The sequence below is a fragment of the Dipodomys spectabilis genome, unplaced genomic scaffold (assembly GCF_019054845.1).
Source record: "Dipodomys spectabilis isolate Male_0828 unplaced genomic scaffold, ASM1905484v1 ptg000077l, whole genome shotgun sequence".
Lineage (NCBI taxonomy): Eukaryota > Metazoa > Chordata > Mammalia > Rodentia > Heteromyidae > Dipodomys > Dipodomys spectabilis.
This window is the reverse complement of record NW_024870754.1, coordinates 419,427-439,632: the sequence shown is the minus strand read 5'-3', so window position 1 is coordinate 439,632 and position 20,206 is coordinate 419,427. Positions and strand designations below refer to the sequence as shown.

At 40.0% G+C, this 20,206-nt stretch overlaps 1 protein-coding gene and 1 pseudogene across 1 annotated transcript in view; one reads left to right on the top strand and one right to left on the bottom strand.

Moving 5' to 3' along the window:
• Window positions 1-20,206, bottom strand: part of Sytl4 (synaptotagmin like 4) — a 66,200-nt gene that overhangs the window by 8,378 nt on the left and 37,616 nt on the right. The window contains exons 6-13 of the mRNA XM_042683047.1: window positions 14,166-14,267; window positions 13,644-13,719; window positions 13,178-13,268; window positions 12,953-13,056; window positions 5,524-5,619; window positions 4,027-4,205; window positions 3,654-3,756; window positions 3,003-3,164 (exon numbers count right to left, since the gene is read on the bottom strand). Of these exons, the coding sequence (XP_042538981.1) occupies window positions 3,003-3,164; window positions 3,654-3,756; window positions 4,027-4,205; window positions 5,524-5,619; window positions 12,953-13,056; window positions 13,178-13,268; window positions 13,644-13,719; window positions 14,166-14,267 (913 nt within the window). The remainder of the gene's footprint in view (window positions 1-3,002; window positions 3,165-3,653; window positions 3,757-4,026; window positions 4,206-5,523; window positions 5,620-12,952; window positions 13,057-13,177; window positions 13,269-13,643; window positions 13,720-14,165; window positions 14,268-20,206) is intronic.
• LOC122110450 lies at window positions 10,473-11,393 on the top strand (annotated as a pseudogene).

Below are 20,206 nucleotides of genomic sequence, written 5' to 3'. Positions count from 1 at the left end.
ATGCCAAGAACTATTATAAATCAGTATATTATATTGTACAGAAAATCCCAGAAGCACATAAACAAATCTAATGTTTATTTTCTTTAGAGAGGGGAGCAGAATGGGAATAGGAAACACAACTTTCCCTGCTTACTCTATATCTATAAACACCTACAGTGTCTTTGCTTTTGTCAGTATCAGGGCTTGAACTTAGGATTTCAAGCTCTCATTGGCTTTCTTACAGCTGGTACTCTACCACTTGAGCCACACCTCTAGTCCAGCTCCTTGCTGCCTAGATGAAGTCTAGGAGTTACAGGCATGCATCAGTTGTTAGAGCACCAGCCAGTAAACGACAGTGTCAGGCACTGAGTTTGAGTCCCCATGTCAAGACAAAAGCAAAGAGATCGAATTCAATAGAATTTTCTGCTCAGGATGGCTTTGAACCATGATGTTCCACATCTCAATTTCCTGATTTGTAAACATGAGCCACTGAAGCCTGGCTTATGGGGTTTGATTTATGAAACTGAAATATATTCTATGATTTTTAAAGAGGATTTTTAAAGATTTAAGAGCTAGATGGTATGTTACATCAATTTGAATATGCCATGATTTCTAATTATTTTTTCAGTGGTGGGGATCAAACCTGGGGACTCACACAAATGAAGCACTCTACCACTGACATATATATTCCTTAGCCCTTCCTTTTTTTTTTTTTTTTTTTTTTTTTTGGGTCCGGTCGTGGGGCCTGAACTCTGGGCCTGGGCACTGTCCCTCAGCTCTTCAGCTCAAGGCTAGCGCTCTACCACTTGAGCCACAGCGCCACTTCCGGCGTTTTGCTTATGTAGTGCTGAGGAATCGAACCCAGGGCCTCGAGCATGCAAGGCAAGCGCTCTACCACTGAGCCACCTTCCCAGCCCTAGCCCTTTCTTTATATTACTTTTTTTTTTGTCAGTGGTGGGGCTTGAACTCTTCTTTTTTGTTTTGTCTTGTTGTTGTTTTCTCGGTCCTGGGGCTTGAACTCTGGGCCTGGGTGCTGTCCCTCAGCTCTTCAACTCAAGGCTAGTGCTCTACCACTTGAGCCACAGTGCCACTTCCAGTTTTCAGGTGGTTAATTAGAGACAAGAGTCTCGCAGACTTTCCTGCCTGGGCTGGCTTTGAACCATGATCCTCAGATCTCAGCCTCCTGAGTAGCTAGGATTACAGGTGTGAGCCACCAGTGCCCAACTCTATATTACTTTTAATTGGTATATGTCTCTACCACTAAGATCTTAGTTCCAGGACAACAGGAATGAAGGTCCCCCTTTTTTCCAGTCCTAGGGCTTGAACTCTGGGCCTGGGCTCTGTCCTTGAGCTTTAGTGTTCAAATGTAGCAATCTACTACTCAAACCAAAGCTCCACTTGAGGCTTTTTTTCTGGTTAATTGGAGATAAGAGTCTCACAGACTTTCCTGCCCCGGCTGGCTGGCTGGCTTTGAATCTTGATCCTCAGAGCTAAGCGTCCTGAGTAGCTAGGATTATAGGAGTGAGCCACTGGTTCCCAGCCCAAGCCTATTTTATTCACCCTGTACATTCACCACTTAGTAAAGTGCCTGGTACAGAGTGGGTACTCTACAAATATCTACTGAATGAATATAAGTGTAAATGAATGAATGTTGAGGATGGGCAGAAAATGGCATCATCTTTGGCTTCTGGGAAGAACTGCTTCCCTCTTGGCTCTCTTTGTATCGTACTCTTCTTTATACTATGTCTCTCACAGCATGAGCTGTATAAAATAGATATTAATAATATGGAAATCATTTTTTATTATTTGTAAAATAGCTTCAAAATTTATTAAGCTCTAGATTGTCAACTGTAGTGCACTCTTAAAAACTGGAGGCTGGAAACTTGCATGGTCATTTCAGTAGCATATTTTCATCCTGGCTCAAAGTATTTGTAAAGAACAAATATCTCTGTTTTAATGTAGTCCTTATGAACTATTTAAGATATTTTTACTGGCAGTAATTCATAATGGTTTGCAGTTACATTTTAATGTAATTATATGAACTGTAAAACACTGAATGAATGGCTTTCATGCCAAGTACTTACACTTAAAATGATAATAGTAACAATAATAATGATAATCGTCATGAGTATAAAACAAATAAGTTTCTAACACCATGTTTGCAAGGTGATATACAGAGGTGGTTATAGTTTTATAAATAAGTGCATTTCTCATCAAATTTGTTATCCCCTCCTTCATTTTTCTCCCAATTTCCCTCATCCTATTCCCCCCCAAATTGTACAGATCATTTCCAACATATTGTCTTGTGAATTTATTAGTATTGAAAAGGACAAATTCAATGTTCTTGCACATTTAGAAGGCAACAACTAAAATTATTAGCTATACATTTCCCTTGACTCTACAACTCTACCATTAGGAATTTCTCTGACAGTTATAGGACCAAAAGTAGGGGTAGGGGTATGGTTCAGTGGTAGAGAACTTGTCTAGCATGCATTAGGCTCTGATTCCCTACATTGTAAGTCAGGTGACTCATCTAGTTGGCAAGTTATACAACCAAGATTGAAATCCAGGTTTACAATCAGATTCCAGCCATGATTAGGCCACATTGCTATACCATCACTTGAGGTACCATCTCCAAAGTAAAAATTTCCTTGGCCTGAGTAAGAAGAATATAGCCATTGGAGCTCTGGGAATTGCTTTGCTTCCTACTTCTGTAGCCAGAAGGTGAGCTTGGAAAAGGATACTGATCAGGATATACCCAGACTGTGGAAGATTAGAATGCAAAGCTTGACACATGTATGAGAGAGTTTTTGAAACAAAATCATGATTTCATACTTTGCACAGCTTATACCAAAGGAATTTATGCACACTTGACATAGAAAAGCCTCTGAAGTTGCTGTTAAGCTCAGAAATGCCAGCAGGGTGAGCTAGAACTCTACTTAAGACTACATTCAAAGATGCTATTCAGGCCAGATAATTCTACACTGATCCAAGCTGTGAAAGAGGCTGTTAAAGCAGAATACCTTTCCATGTAAAGGGAGGCAATGATCCAGTTTCTTTTCAAGCTTCCAGGAATCCATCTGGACCTCTGCCTCACCAAGGAAAGTGTTTCTGCCAAAACGACCATGATGCCAAACTGAAAACTGTAAGGTCCTCTGGGCCAGGAGAGATTCTGGGACCTCATACTGTGAAGGGAAAGGAGATATCCAAAAGGATCATTTTGGAGTAATTCTTCTAAAAAGATTCTTCCAAAACATATACACAAAGCCCATACCACTGGACATCAAATTTATTTAGTTTCTAACTTCTTTGAGTTTCCTCACTGAAAGTTTCAGCTCACTTACCCCATTTCACTAGGAACTACCACAGTCCAAACCTGGAAAACTGATTAATTTTCCTTGAGAGGGTGAAAAGCCAATGGAATGTCCATGGATAATTGTCAAAGAGACTCTTTATCCCAAATGATTTTTAAAAAGATATTTGTGGCTTTGCGATTCTCCAATTCCACAATAGTCCAAGGAAGCCAAATTACCTTATTCTGTCCTCTGGGAGGAGGTCAGGATATGAACAGATTCCCAGAGTGAATCCTTACACTCAGACATGGCTCAATGAAACCCATATTAACCAGCCATGCTACAGAAGCATACCCACAGCTTAGAGCACAAGACACTTACCTTAAAGATCTCATCATATAGTGGATTGATGGTATCCCGTTTGATGCTGGTTTTTCTTTTACCTTGACGGGACTTGTCAGGGTGAAGATACATCTTCACATACCTAGATTGCAACAAGAACACAGCAAAATTTTGTCCTTTCTGAAGCTTCTTCTTCACTTTCCTGCTCAGAATATAAATATGTACTTATGAAATACAATGTCATAGTAAGTCTTGTTGAATATACTATTCTTTTTCCCAATCCTGGGCTCTTTTTCACATCACACATCCCTGTACCCCAGGAAATAATAAGCTTGCTTTCAGGGTACCCAGACAGATACCCAGGTCTCCTGTTTTATCTTAAGAGCATCAGTCAGTTCCCAGAAACACTCACGGGTTAGAACGTTTCTTAGCTTCATCAGCATAAGCTAGCTGGTGACACTCCTTCACATGAATAACCAGAGTTTGTGTTGGCTGTTCAAACTTCAGGGAAAAGGCAATCTTGCCTGTCACAGAGATATTCCCAAAATCACCAGCTTCACTATAGATGCTCAGCATGCTGCCAATGGTACTCTGAAGATAAGACACCCACAAATGTCTGAGAAAGGCCCATCCCATCATCCACAGTGCTTACCTCTTCTGTTGTGACAAAACCAGGGTTACTGAGAATAATTTTCAGAAACTCTTGCAAGAAGTGAATACTTCCAAAAGTCCTTTACTGAGAGGATGAGACAGAGCTTGCAGCACATTAACAGTTGTTTAGGTTAATAAATCAACTCACAGCTCACCTATGCTCTTTTTTTTTTTTTGGTCGGTCATGGGGCTTGAACTCTGGGCCTGAGCGCTGTCCCTCAGCTCTTCATCTCAAGGCGAGTGCTCTACCACTTGAGATACAGCACCACTTCCGGTTTTCTGGTGGTTTATTGGAGATAAGAGTCTCATGGTCTCTCCTGCCCGGGCTGGCTTTGAACCGCGATCCTCAGATCTCAGCCTCCTGAGTAGCTAGGATTACAGGCGTGAGCCACCAGCGCCCGGCTTCACCTAGGCTCTTAACTTAGCTTTTCCCTTCCTTTTATACATATTATTGTTCATTTTCATTTTCCCAGAAGGCATACAAAGAGTAGAATAAGGTATAATTAGATCCACTTGTGGTGTTATATATGATGAAACAGGGATGAGAAACAGCTATTAATTAAAACATGATGCCTTAATTATCTGCCTAATGTTTATCAAGATGTATAGAGAAAAGAGATCAGCTACAATAAGGGCAGGAGGGTGGGGGAGAATACCACTAGAAGTGAAAAGCCACCTTCCTCTCTGACAGTGAATTCACCATTCCTTTTCTGGGTGTGAGTGTAAAATGCTAATCACCCTTATTTTCAACTCTGTTGCCCCTGAACATCAGTCTTTATACTTGTGATAGCCATATGCCCTGATTCTTCAATGTCCTTTGAACTTCATGATACTGACTGGTATTATTGATGTTTGATCATATCTGGATATCAGTGTACCTAGTGAGATCCCTTCTTATGACCCCCATTTCCCTGTAATGTGAGTTATGGAGTGTGCTGTGATGACAAAAATCTGATCATACTCACTTTAAGATCTGGATAACTTTTCAAAGAAGTGTGTGACAAAGGCATGATGACAAGTATCCCTAGACCTAATTATCTAATGTACAAATCTCCAAGGGAGATCGTCAAGAAGTAATCTAGAAGTACACTAAGCACCTGTGGTCTAAATTGAGGTCATGAATAAAAATGCACCTCCCTTATCTGAAAACAATGACTGGAATGATTTCCGCTGGTCTTGAGTCTGCTCTAGGGAGGCAGCCTTTCTTTCCTTTCTGATGTCCAATGTGCCTTATAAGCACAGAACTAACACAACTTACCATGGAGGAGCCACTTTGCATGCTGCTTCTGGCTAATTTCTGGCGATGCAATTTTACCAGGTGATCAATGTCTTCTTCTTCCTCCTCTTCCTCTTCCTATAATAATATAGGAAGATCCAGAGTTAATAAAATATGAAAATAATTTTCAAAGACTAATATCTTCCAAAAATGGAGAACATTTTAATTTTATTTTTTTATTGTGAAAATACTGTACAGAGGGGTTACAATTACATGGGCAAGATAATGAGTACATTTCTTATCAAGCATTGTAGCCTCCTCCTTTGTTTCCCCTTCCCAACCTTTCCCATCCTCCCCCCATCCCCCCACCCAATCCTCCTCCCCCCCACCAAGGTTGTAAAGTTCGTTTTTCCACATAACGACTTGTACATCTCATTGTTGCAATGGGCCCACCTGTATCCCTATTTAAACGATTTGTTTTTTCCCTTCCCCTCCACAAATTATACCAACATTGAATACAGTGAAAGCAGGGGTTATACCGTGGGGGAGGGACATACAAAGCAACAAAGAAATAATCTTATAAATGTGTTAGATACAATCACCTGAAAGAAAAAAAACCATTTGAATACATATCTTAGAGTTCATTTCTCTAACATCACCTTATCTGACCTTTTCTGCTTGACTCAGACATATACTAGTTATTGCAAATAAAGGAAACCATGGGACCTATGTTTCTTTGGGCCTGGCTTACTTCACTTACTATAATTTTTTCCAAGTCTTTCCATTTCCTAACAAATGGGGCAATGTCATTCTTTCTGATGGAGGCATAGAATTCCATTGTGCATATACACCACATTTTCTTGATCCATTCGTCTACTGAGGGGCATCTGGGTTGGTTCCATATCTTAGCTATGGTAAATAATGCTGCAATAAACATAGTCGTGCTGGTAGCTTTAGTGTGGTCTTGTTTTGAACATTTGGGTAAATGCCCAAAAGTGGGATTGCTGGGTCATAGGGGAGCTCTCTGTGGAGTCTTTTGAGGAACCTCGATACTGCTTTCCAAAGTGGTTGAACAAGTTTACATTCCCACCAACAATGCAGTAAGGTTCCCTTCTATCCACATCCCCTCCAGCATCTGTTGTTATTAGAGTTCTTGATTACAGCCATTCTAACTGGGGTGAGGTGGTATCTCAATGTTGTTTTGATTTGCATTTCTTTTATGGGTAGGGATGTTGAGCATTTCTTCATGTGTCTATTGTCCATCCTTCTTTCCTCTTCAGAGAAGTTTCTCTTTAAGTCTTTAGCCCACTTATTTATTGGGCAGTTGTTTCTTTGAAGATTTGTTTTGGGAGGATTTAATTTTTTGAGTTCCAGGTATGTTTTAGATATGAGATCCTTGTCTGTTTTAAGGCTACTGAAGATCTTCTCCCAATCCGTGGGCTTTCTATTGATCTTGCTAGCTATGTCCTTTGCCATGCAGAAGCTCTGCAATTTCATGCAATCCCATTTGTCCAACCTTTCTTTGATTTGTTGTGTTTCTGGGTCTCTATTAAGAAAATTTCGGGGCTGGGAAGGTGGCTCAGTGGTAGAGCGCTTGCCTTGCATGCCTGAGGCCCTGGGTTCGATTCCTCAGCACCACATAAGCAAAAAGAAAAAAGCCGGAAGTGGCGCTGTGGCTCAAGTGGTAGAGCGCTAGCCTTGAGCTGAAGAGCTGAGGGACAGCGCCCAGGCCCAGAGTTCAGGCCCCACAACCGGACTCAGAAAAAAAAGAAAAGAAAAGAAAAGAAAATTTCTGCCTGTGCCAAGGAGCCCTAGGGTTTCTCCTATTGCATCCTGTAATGTTTTCAGGGTGTCTGCTTTGACTCCGAGGTCTTTGATCCATTTGGAGTTGATTCTGGTGCAGGGTGATATATAAGGATCTAGCTTTAGTTTTCTGCAAGTAGTTAACCAATTTTGTCAGCACCATTTACTGAAGAGGCTGTCTTTCTTCCATTCTATTTTTTTAGCTCCCTTATCGAAAATTAGATGGCTATAGGTCTGTAGGTTCATTTCTGGGTTTTCAATTCTATTCCATTGGTCCTGAGGTCTGTTCTTGTGCCAGTACCAAGCTGTTTTGATTCCTATGGCTTTGTAGTAGAGTTTGAAATTTGGTATTGATATTCCTCCAGCACTGTTCTTTCTATTGAGGATCGTTTTTGCTATTTGGGGTCTTTTATTGTTCCATATGAATTTTTTGATTGCCTCTTCTATTTCCTTGAAGAATGAGGTTGGAATATTGATAGGTATCGTATTGAATTTGTAGATAACCTTGGGAAGTCTTGCCATTTTCACGATGTTGATCCTTCCAATCCAGGAGCATGGGGGGTTTTGCCACTTTCTAAGTTCTGTTTTGATTTCCTTTTTCAAGTTTTTCAAGTTTTCATCATAGAGGTCCTTCACTTCTTTGGTTAATTCCTTGGTATTTTATTTTTGTGGGGCTATTCTGAATGGATTTGCTTTCCTAATTTCAGCCACACTTTTCTCATTGTTGGCATACAGAAAAGCCATTGATTTTTGAGGGTTAATTTTTTACCCTGCTACTTTGCCAAAGTTTTGAATCAGCTTGAGTAATTTGGGAGTGGAGTCTATGGGATTCTTTAAATACAAGATCATGTCATCTACAAAGAGGGAGAGTTTTACTTCTTCTTTCCCTATTTGGATCCCCTTTATGTTTGCATCTTGTCTTATTGCTGTAGCTAGGCATTCTAATACTAGATTGAAGAGCAGTGGAGAGAGTGGACATCCTTGTCTCATTCCTGAGTTAAGAGGAAATAGCTTTAGTTTTTCACCATTAAGTACAATGCTGGCTGTAGGTTTGTCATATACAGCCTTTATTGTATTGAGGAAGAGAACATTTTTATTTATGACATCATTTATGGGCCATACAAAATCACAAAGGCAGTTTGACCACAGGCAACCAATGAGAAGCCTATGAGAAGCATAAATGTTTGTCTTGTCCTATACTAAATGATTTTACTGGTTTTATATGGACCACAGGTTGCATGCTCCCCACCCCCTCCTTTATTGGGCACCATAATTGTTGTTCAGTTCTGAGTAGTCATATAAAAATGTATGTACATATACTTCATTTTCTATGTGCTCCCATTTCTGGATTCCCAACTTTATTTTAGCCATCTTTCTCATATCTCAAAAGAGCAAATAATATTCTTTTTTGGGCTATAGGAAAGTTTATTGTGCTCTATAAAATATTTTATATAAGGTTATTACAAATAATCAACATAGTTTTTTAATATGCCCCAAACATGAGGGTATGCTAGTGTTGAATGCATAAGAGATTCGGAATCTCTGATTCTGCATAATACTCACTGGGTGCTGTCTCATGTCTGTAATCCCAGCTACTCAGGAGGCTAAGATCTGTGGTTCACAGTTCAAAGCCAGCCTAAGCAAGAAAGTCTGTGAGACTTTTATCTCGTTAACCAACAAAACAAAGCTAGAAGTGGAGACATGGCTTAAGTGGTAGAGCACCTTGTTTTGAATGTAAAAGCCAAGAGAGAGTACCCTGGCCCTGAGTACAAGCCCCTGTACACACACACACACATACACACACACACACACAAACACACACACGCACACACACACGCACACACGTGCATACACACACGACTTTTTAAATATTTTTTTATTGTGAAAATACTGTACTGAGGGGTTACAATTACATGGGCAAGATAGTAAGTACATTTTTTATTCAGCATTGTACCTTCCTCCTTTGTTTACCCTTCCCATCCCTTCCCATCCTCCTTCCCCCCCACCCAATCCTCCCCCCCCAAGTTGTAAAGTTCGTTTTCGACATGACAACTTGTACTTCTCATTGTTGCAACACGTCCACCTGTATACTTATTTAAACGACTTGTTTTTCCCCTTCCCCTCCACAAATTATACCGACATCAAATACAGTGAAAGCAGGGGTTATACTGACACACGACTTTTCATTGTACCCAAGATTTACATTTCCTTAAAGGATACTATCGCCATATGCTTCAGCAAAAACATTCTTTCTGTCCTGTTTCAGTTTTTTTTTCTTTGGTCCGGTCATGGGGCCTGAACTATGGGTCTGGGCACTGTCCCTCAGCTCTTCAGCTCAAGGCTAGCACTCTACCACTTGAGCCACAGCACTACTTCCGGCTTTTTTTCCTTTTGCTTATGTGGTGCTGAGGAATTGAACCCAGGGCTTCATGCATGCAAGGCAAGCGCTCTACCACTGAGCCACCTTCCCAGCCCCTGTTTTAGTACATTAGTATTTATATTCTTACATATAGATATCCATTTATTGAAATCATAAGTGAGAAAATACTATTGGTTCAGAAGCATTTGAAATTGGGGTTCGGGGGAAAGCAAAAAAGAAAGGGAAGTCCATTGCTTCATATATAATATGATATATACAATATAATTACTAGGTTGTAAGATCAAGTTTCTTTGTAATACTAGGATCATTGCCAGGTGCTGGTGGCTCACTTCTATAAATCCTAGCCACTCAGAAGGCTGAGATCTGAGGAGCTGAGGTTCGAAGCCAGCCTGGGCAGACAAATCCATGAGACTCCCTATCTCCAATTAACCAGCAAAAAACCAGAAATAGAGGCTTAGCTCATGGAGTAGAGCACCAGCTTTGAGCAGAAAAAGGCCAAGCTACTGCATAAAGCCTTGAGTTCAAGTCCCAGTACTAGCTCAGGAAAAAAAATTAAAAAGAGGGATTAGATGGAGTAATGACTAGGGTGTTGGTAGGGTGCCAACCAATGAGCAAAGCATCAGGTACTGAGTTCCAATCACAATTTGGAAATAAAATAGATAGATGGATGATAGATAGATAGATAGATACATAGATATATAGATGGGCAGACAGATAGACAATTACCAAATGATATGTTGCTTTGGCTTAGTTCCTGCATGTCCCATTTTGACAGTGTCATCTTTTTCTCCATCTAGGTTGAACTGGTAGATACACCATCATAGAAAAATGGAGAGATACTGAAAGACATCTTGCTCCTCATGAAAACCCAATCATTTCTTTAAATAAATGGGGGCAGTATGCGAGCAATGTGTAGCTCATTCTGCAAAGAACAGGGTATCACTCAGTGAGCGCCCCACTTCTGACAGCGTGGCCATAATTCCAGAAAGAACTTTGTACAGGCAGAGTTTGCCCCCTTAGCCAAACTGAGGCCCCTGAGAGACAAGGCAATCAAGAGGAGAGAGCCTAAGAGGAAATCTTTGACTTTCACCAGAGGGGCCAAAGGGTTAATGGACATCATTGGAAAAGAGAAAGAAACTGAATTTAAACAAAAGGTATTAAATAGTTGCAAAGCAACTGCCCATGAGCCAAAGAAACTGATCTGCCTGCAGACCAAGAAACTTCAGTCCATCAAGAAGCAGCTGGAATCAAATGAACTCGAGATTCGATTTTGGAACCAAAGTATCACTCAAACTTGGAAGAAGAGATCATCTGCCTAGAGCAAAACATCAAACAGAATGCCGTGAAAATCAAGAAGGAAGAGTTTTGGGAAAATGAATTGCAGATTGAGCAAAAAAGTGAAAAGCAGCTGAAAAGATCAGCTTCAAGAAATAAGGCAGAAGATTATGGACTGTGAGAGCCAATTGAAAGAAAATGGAAAACGATCTTGAAGCAGAGAAATTGCAACAGGAAGTTCAGAAGACCCAACTCAACGAAGAGGAAGTTAAAGGAGAGTGGCAAAGTCCAAGGGGAAATTAACCTGCAGGGCCAGCAGTGCCTGAGACTGGAGAATGTAATCAAAGCTGTAGAAAGATCTCTGGGACAAACCACCAAGCGATTGCACGTAATGAGTTCATATCATCCACTTAAAAGAACCACTATGAGTCAGGAGTGTGGCTCATGCCTGTAATCTCAGCTACATAAGCGGCTAAGATAGAAGGATGGTAGTTCTCAGCCAGCTTGCTTAGAAAAGTCCTTGACACTCTCATCTCCAATGAACCAGCAAAAAGCCAATAGTGGAGCTGTGGCTCAAGTGAGTAGAGCCTAAGGCCCTGAATTCAAGTCTCAGTATAGGCACACAGTTTTTTTTTTTTTTAATACATTCTCAAATGTTCTTCCATGATCATTTTTTCTGTTTTTGGAGGATTTCTGTCTAAAGAGTTATAAATGAGGCTTTAAGAGTACTGGACCAAAGGAGGAGGCTGCAATGCTTGGTAAGAAATGTACGCATTATCCTGCCCATGTAATTGTAACCCCTCTGTACAGTATGTTCACAAATAAAATAAAATAAAATTAAAAAAAAAAAGAGTACTGGAATTCTGTGACAAAGCTTATCTGAGAGACGAATAAGAGAAAGGCTAAAGCTACCTCACCCTGGCTGTGTGGTTCATACTTTGTGGCCCTAGCCACCAGTCATTAGATACAGGCCAGCCTGGCTCAAGCTGGTAATGAGGAGATTGTGTGTCACTCCTTCTCCTTCTCAAGGCAATGATCCAAGCCAAACACAGGACCAGGAATCCTCATACCAAGGGGTGTTTCCTTGGCCATTTCTCTGCTGTGGCCTACCCCAGCCTGGAATTAGTCCCTTCTTCCTCTCCATAGTAGCTCCTCCTCCTCCTCCTATCCACAATACCCGCCTCCTCCTCTCCACAGTACCCCTCCTCTTCCCCTCCATAGTACACTCTCCTCCTCTCCAGAGTACCCTCACCCTGTGCTTTGTCTGGAAGAGGGGTACAGAAATTAACTCTCTGGGTTTCTCCTCTGGTATGTGTTCATTTCATCACTGATCACTCAATTTACGATTCTTAGATGTTTATTCTTTGTGTGCCTGTGTGCTTGTGTGCATGTGTGCTGGTCCTAAAGACAAATAATATTCTTCATCGGAGCATAACTCTTTTCCATTTGACTGTCTTAGCCCAGCCATCTCTTTATATTTTATTTAAAATAAGTGATTTTTTCAGTGGCCAATCATATATCCAACAATGTGGTCAAGATAAGAGACAAAGAGAGTCCTTTCCTTTAAGCAAACTAGGAACTATATTTACTTCAGAATTTTGGGGGGATCAATAGTCACATTGCTTTGGCCTAAATAATTAGGTTAATAGAAAATATCTGGTTCTAAGCTAGGTACCTAGGTGTACCTAGGTATACCTATAATTACACCTGTAATACTAGCTATTCAGGAGGCTGAGATCTGAGGATCATGATTTAAAACCAGCCTGGGAAGAAAGTCCATGGGACTCTTATTTCCAATTAACCACCAAAAAGCTGGTGGTACAACTCTAGCCTTGAGCATAAAAGTTCAGGGACAGTGCCCAGGCCCTGAGTTAAAGCCCCAGGCCCCAGGCCCCAGGCCCAGCATCGAAAGAAAAGAAAATGTACAGAAAAAAGAATACATCAGGTACTAAAGCCATAACTTTAATTTTAACAAAATTGAGTCATTATGAAGTGAAATATAAGAGCTCTTACCATATCCACACTGAGGCCTGGAACAGATCTGCTTCTGTCTCCCAAAGAGCTACTTTCATGTCCCATATCTTCAGGGCGAAGATCGACCACAGATTTAGTATATTCTGAGTGGGAAACCAAAAATCATTAGTCAAAAGAGATCCACTATATTATATTCCATACCAAAAACCCACCAAAGGTACTTGGAATTTCAATCCCAAAAGACCATGAAACGAAGCAGGCTACCTGAGGGCCTAAGGACTTTTCTAGTGTTCTTCTTGAATATCATTTCACTTTCATCAACAAATACTGCATTTTGACTCCCTGGCTGAATTTCCTAGGAAGGTATGAAAATAGAAAAAGTTAAGTGGAATGAGTGAATAGGAAATATAGCATTAAGCAGAACAAGACTCAGATTTTCATCCAACTATGACAAACTTTAAGGAAAGAGTAAATGTCTAGAAATAGTATTAAAACCTATTTTCCCTCACATTTCATCAAAAACCCTAGAAAACACTTCCAAGTGAATCTGAAGTGAAAATTGCTCAACTGAATTACTGATTTAATTTTGTACTGCGATTAAAAGAAAAGAAAGGAGGGGAGGAAAGAGGGAGGGGAAAGTGAGGAAGAGAGTAGGGGGGAAAGTGAAGGGGAAGGGAAGAGAGAGGAGTTAAGGGGAGGGGAAGGAAAATACCAATAACTAAAACTTTACCTTTTCTACTTGAGATTTGGGGGCAGACATCTTTTTCCATTCTGGAAAAAGCCCAGATTTATCCAGAGAGTCTCTCCTAGAGGTAGATTCAAAAGTTATGTTATATCCTCCCCTCTATATCTTCCACCTAGGACTCATACCTCTGGAAAGAAGGAGTATCCCTAGCTTGGAGGTCACGACAATAGCCAAACCTAGAAGTTAAGTTCACATCTGGCGTAAGGTGAGGGAATTCAAAAGATCAAGCAAGCTACTTCACACTAATACAAACACACCCCCATTCCTAAGGAAGAGCAACAAAGGAAAAATCCTCCAGAATGCAGCAGTCTGGGCACTTTAACACACTTTAACAAAGCCAAATGCTACTATGTTACTGAGAAACTCTGGTGAGGTCAGAGAAAAGACTTCAGTCTCCTGGGGATATGTATGAGGAACACTCAAGGCATAGGAGACCTGCATCATGGTGCTTAAGAAAAAATTGGGACCTGAGATTGAGCAGAGATGAGGAAAGTGGAGGAATCCCACCTGGAGGTGCTATCTGAGTCAGCTGTGTAGCTATCCAGACTCTCGCTCTCAGCCTCCAGTGCACTCTTTCCACTTCTCAGCTTTGGCACTTCAAATAGCACACTGGAATAAAATCCAAGATCCATCATTTTCGAGGAAGTGAGCTCTCTTGCCTCTACTTGGATCCTTTGCCAACTCAGTCACACCAACCTGTTCAAGTTCCTTCAGTGGTTCCCAATTCTGTTGGGAGTTTTATCTCTTTAGTATGGCAAGAAAATCCTTAGAACATGGGCCCTGCTTACCTCCTCAGTCACATCTTTCACCCTCTACTCCTCTTCACATCTTACATTCTAGAAAACTCAAGCTCTTTGGGTTCCTAAATACCCTCAAATTCTCCTATTTTTCTCAACATGAAATAGGTCTTTTCACAATAGTCACTTTTCCTCACCTGGATACATCTATTTCTTGAAGCTAGCCCTTTATAGGGCTAGTATTGGGGTTTGAACTCAGGACCTCTCACACTTACTAGATGATCACTCCACCACTAAAAGACATTCACAGCCCTTAGACATCTATTTCTGACTATATTCCAAAGAAGATTAATAATTATATTCACAAAGTATACTGATTCTTGGTAGCATTAATCACATATGTAATTATTCATGACTTTAAAGAAATCATTTACTTTACTCAATCTTTTAAACAATGTTTCTTATCTATTAGACAAGTTTTATGAGGTCAGTAGCCACATCTCTTCTTCACTGCTGTGTTTCCACTGCCTAAAAGACAGGCAAGCAAAGAGTAGGTTCTCAAATTTAGTATTTAAATTCCTGAATAAATTCTCTCAGTGGGGCTTAGGCATGTCCAAAAATAAGTAATATGTCTCATAAAAAAGAAAAAGCAGGGCTGGGAAGGTGGCTCAGTGGTAGAGCGCTTGCCTTGCAAGCCTGAGGCCCTGGGTTCGATTCCTCAGCACCATATAAGCAAAAAAGAAAAACGCTGGAAAGTGGTGCTGTGGCTCAAGTGGTAGAGTGCTAGCCTTGAGCTGAAGAGCTGAGGGACAGCGCCCAGGCCCAGAGTTCAGGCCCCACAACCGGAAAAATAAAAAATAAAAAAAAAAGGAAAAGCATTTTTCCTCAGCTCCTTGTCTCAAAAAATTAATAAGAGAAATAGGAAAGAGAAAAATTCTTCCTCAAGTAAATTCACCATCTCTTAGAATGCCACATTCTACTGATCACCTCCTCTCATATCCATTCTCAGTCTTCTTCACAGAAAGAATGGGCACATTTTGTATGACTCCACTATACATAAATAGGCAAGTCCATAGAGATCGATATCATATTAAGGGCTGAAGGAAATAAGGAGTGGTTGTTTAATGAGTACAACATTTTGTTTCTATGTTCTTTCTTTTTTTGTAGGTCGTAGGGATTGAACTCTGGGCCTGGATGCTGTCCCTCAGCTCTTCAGCTCAAGGCGAGCACGCTACCACTTGAGCCACAGCCACAGCACCACTTCCGGTTTTCTGGTGGTTAACTGGAGATTGTCTTCTGGACTTTCCTGCCCAGGCTGGTTTTGAACCATTATCCTCAGATCTCAGCCTCCTGAGTAGCTAGGATTACAGGCATGAACCACTGGCACCCAGCGCCTGGCAAGATTTCTCTTTTGAGTGATGAAAATGTTCTGAAATTAGAGTGGTGATAGCAACACAACATTCTGAAAGAACTACCAATCACAAAATTGAACACTTTAAATTGTTCATTGATGATTTATATGTGATGTGAAATTTTATTCAATTAAAAAAAAAGAAAAACTAAAATCATGTTACTCGTTCTGAGCCATCCTTTTCACTCCGAATAGAAAATAATCCTTTCAAATGTCAACAGTGTCTTACATCTCTGCCCTCACCTCCTATCATCCTGTCATCCCACTCAGTTAAATATTACTCAAAAGTGCCAAACTAAATTCACCTTTTTTTGGGTCAGTTGTGGGGCCTGGACTTTGGGCCAGGGTGCTGTCCCTCAGCTCTTCAGCTCAAGGGTAGTTCTCTACCACTTGAGCCACAGTGCCACTTCCAGTTTTTTCTGCTAATGTGGTGCTGAGGAATTGAACCCAGGGCCTCATGCATGCAAGGCAGGCACTCTACCACTGAGCCACCTTCCCAGGTCCACAAATTCACTTTCAGGTCTATATCCTTGCTGTTGTTTCTGCCTACAATGCTCCCCAAATACTCTCTGGAGTTGCTCCTTCATTTGCTTCATGTCTTTACTCAAATGTCACCTTCTTCTTAGGACTTGCCCTTGCTATTCTAAAGAAAACAGTGTATGTACACACCTTCCCAGTACTTCCCAGCCCTTCAGTCTGCTGAATTTTTGCCACTGCACATGTCAATATGTGCTATACTGTTTATATCCCAGTGCCTTAAATGGTACCTGACATATCAAACAAAGAAACAAACAAAATGTATATCACAGCCAGTGAAGAATAAATTTACAGACTGAAAACAAACAGCAAAGGGTTGAAATCCTAGAGGTGAAATGGTGGTCATTCCTTGAGAAACACATTATGTTTATAGCACAAGACACAGTAAGGGACTTGATTTTATTCTTAACTTTAAAATCATTCTTTTCCCCTCTTTGCTCCCAAGAAAAATTGAACTCCAATAGAATCATTCCTCTACAGAGTTTGTTCAACAGTAGCCCATAAAGACTGCCTTTTGCTTGTATGTTTTTCTCCCTAAAGATTAACATGTACTAATCCAGAGCTGATACAAACAACCCTAAGGCAAAAAAAGCAATTATTTGACATCTGTGCAGTAAAAAATAAATGAAGAGATAGGAGTCCAGGGCTTTGTCTGTATGATCTTAGGTAAATCACTTATCCTGCTTTCTTTTCTGTAAAAATAATGGGGTTGAATCCAATTATCTCTGAAACTCCATAATTTTATGGAAAAGATCATTTATGATCACTTAATGTTTAGAATAAATAAGAGTCTTCTTAGTCCAATGAGACAAGAGGTCACAGACAGCCAGAAGCAGTAGGTTTCAGAAATTACATTCTGACTAATGATGTCAGATGTGTTAATCAGGTTCAGCAAGTAAAAGCCATTTTTATCCTTATCCACAAAGGAAAAAGGGGGCCTCATCACCTGGAACAGATGACTCACCCACCCAAGGCTATGTGGATAAAATCACAGTACATACATACAACAGAACACCATACAAATGTTAAAAAGGTGAAGAAGAAGATGTCTTTTTTTATTTTTTTTTTTTATTTTTTTATTTTTTGGGTCCAGTCATGGGGCCTGAACTCTGGGCCTGGGCGCTGTCCCTCAGCTCTTCAGCTCAAGGCTAGCACTCTACCACCTGAGCCACAGCGCCACTTCCGGCTTTTTTCTTTTTGCTTATGTGGTGCTGAGGAATCGAACCCAGGGCCTCAGGCAAGCAAGACAAGCGCTCTACCACTGAGCCACCTTCCCAGCCCCAGAAGAAGATGTCTTATTTTCTTTCTTTATATATATATATATATATATTTTAATTTTTTGTCAGCCTGAACTCTGGGCCTGGGCACTATTCCTCAGCTCTTCAGCTCAAGTCTAGCACTCTACCACTTGAGCCACAGTGCTACTTTGGCTTTTTTGCTTATGCGGTGCTGAGGAATCAAACCCAGGGCCTCGTGCATACAAGGCAAGCACTCTACCACTGAGCAACCTTCCCAGCCCAGATGTCTTATTTTCTATAGGATTTTTTATAACAGATATTATAATGGACATAAATAAGCTGCATATTTTTATGGGTGAAAGTTGATGAGTTCTGACATATGTATGCACTAACAAAATCATTACCAAAATTTACATAACAAGCATATCTGTCACTCCTAAAAGTTTCCTCATATTCCTTTGAAATTCCTCCCTTCCACTTTATCCCTGTCCCCAGACAATTACTGATGTATTATTTATTTATTGCCAGTACCAGAGTTTGAATTGCAGTAGTTATTTTAAGGATGGAGTGTTGTGAGCTTTTCTGCCCAGTCTGGCTTCAAAATACAATAAAACAATAGGGCAGAGACAATGAAGTATCTAGAGGATTTAATTTATACATTTCTATATTGTTTGGTTTTTTTAGACAGGGTCTCAGTATGTTGGCCAGGCTGATAATCTCAAATTTATGGCCTTTTGAGTGTCAGGGATTATAGGAATATACAACAACAACCAACATATTCTGTTATTTAACAATCATATGAAATGGGATAAAAAATTTTCTTTGGTTGAAGGAAAGAAGAAAAAACTCCCTCTCTCTCTCTCTCTGTCTCTCTGTCTCTCTCTCTCTCTCTCTCTCTCTCTCTCTCTCTCTCTCTCTCTCACACACACACACACACACACACACACACACATACATAAACTTCTAAAATTCATCAGCAACAACCAAATGAGACAAGGTATAACATGCCAAAAGCAAAATAAAAAAAGCAAAAAGACAAATGGGATTGTATCAGACTAAAAAGCTTCTGCACAGCAAAGGAAATCATTAACAGAGTGAAGATAAAATTTATACAATGAGAGAAAATATTTTCAAACTGTAAGTTTTATTAAGGTTGGAATCCAGAATAAACTGAAAAAATTTGGGTCAGTATGGCTGATATACACCTATAATTCCAACTGCACAGAAGTGGGAGACAAGAAGATCATGGCCTGAGGTTGGTCCCAGGCAAAACATACAAGATTCTTTTTGAACACTAACTAAAGCAAAAAAGTGCTGGGATGTGGTTTAAATGGCAGAGTGGCTGCCTAGCAAGCACACAGCTCTGAGTTCAAAACCCTATTTCCAGAAAAAAATTAAAAGAACTCAAACAACTCAATAGCAAACAAAACAAAAACAGAAGTAATACAACTAAAATGTAGGCACTAGACCAAATACAACTTTCTAATCAATGGGTACTAAGTTAGTTGTAGGTAAATTGAAATAAGCATTGATGGTGCTCTATTGTACATTTGGAATCATGGTTCAAGTGCTAGAATGCCAGCTGTGCACTGAGGTCATACCCCAGAACTGGCATAGATAGATAGATAGATAGATAGATAGATAGATAGATAGATAGATAGATAGATAGATAGATAGATAGATAGATAGAGATATAGATAATGAAAAAGAAATAGTCATATGCTACATAAGATATTTTAGTCAGAAAAGGACTACATCTATCATCATGTAGTGATTTTGTTTTTTGTTCATATGTATTCTGTTGCTTGCACTATCATGAAATTACCTAACAATGTATTTTGCAGAACATATCTCTGTCATTAACTAATGTTTAATTATGTAGAAAGCAATATTCACTCCTCAAACTGAAGTGCAGCTAAGTATGGGAGAAACATTTTTTTTCAAATTTACATACACTATATAGAACAAAATACATAAACCAAGCTTACCTTATTAAACACGAATAAAATGAAATAAAATGGTCCGACAGACAAATTATTAGCCATGGAGCAGGGAAAAATGGGAACCACTTGTATGTTGGACAAAGTACCTAGACTGGAGCAGACTATAACCTAAAAAATAAGCAGGTTTCTTGTGAATGCTTTACACTACAGGAAAACTTAGTGACAAAAGAGATTGGATAAAACACAAGAGCTCAAATACAAGATGATAAAACCATAAAATAAGAGAAGAAAGACTAAAAGCACACAAAAAAGAAAATCTAGGCAAGGTAAACTATTCAAATTATTAAATTAAAAATAGTAGTAGGACAAAAAAGAGAAGAGAGAAAGGAAGGAAGGAAGGAAGGAAGGAAGGAAGGAAGGAAGGAAGGAAGGAAGAAAGGAAGGAAGGAAGGAAGGAAGAAGGGAGGGAGGGAGGGAGGGAGGGAGAGAAGGGAGGGAGGGAGGGAGAGAGGGAAGGGAGGGAGGAAGGAAGAAAATTGATAAAACAAACTAATATAAAGGAACAAGTTGAGCTAAATCATGAATAACTGTTTTCAGCTTTTACTTTTTCTTTTGCATTATACAGTAGCAAAGAACAGAAAGAGATGTAATGGAATAATTAATACCTGACGTAGTAAACTTA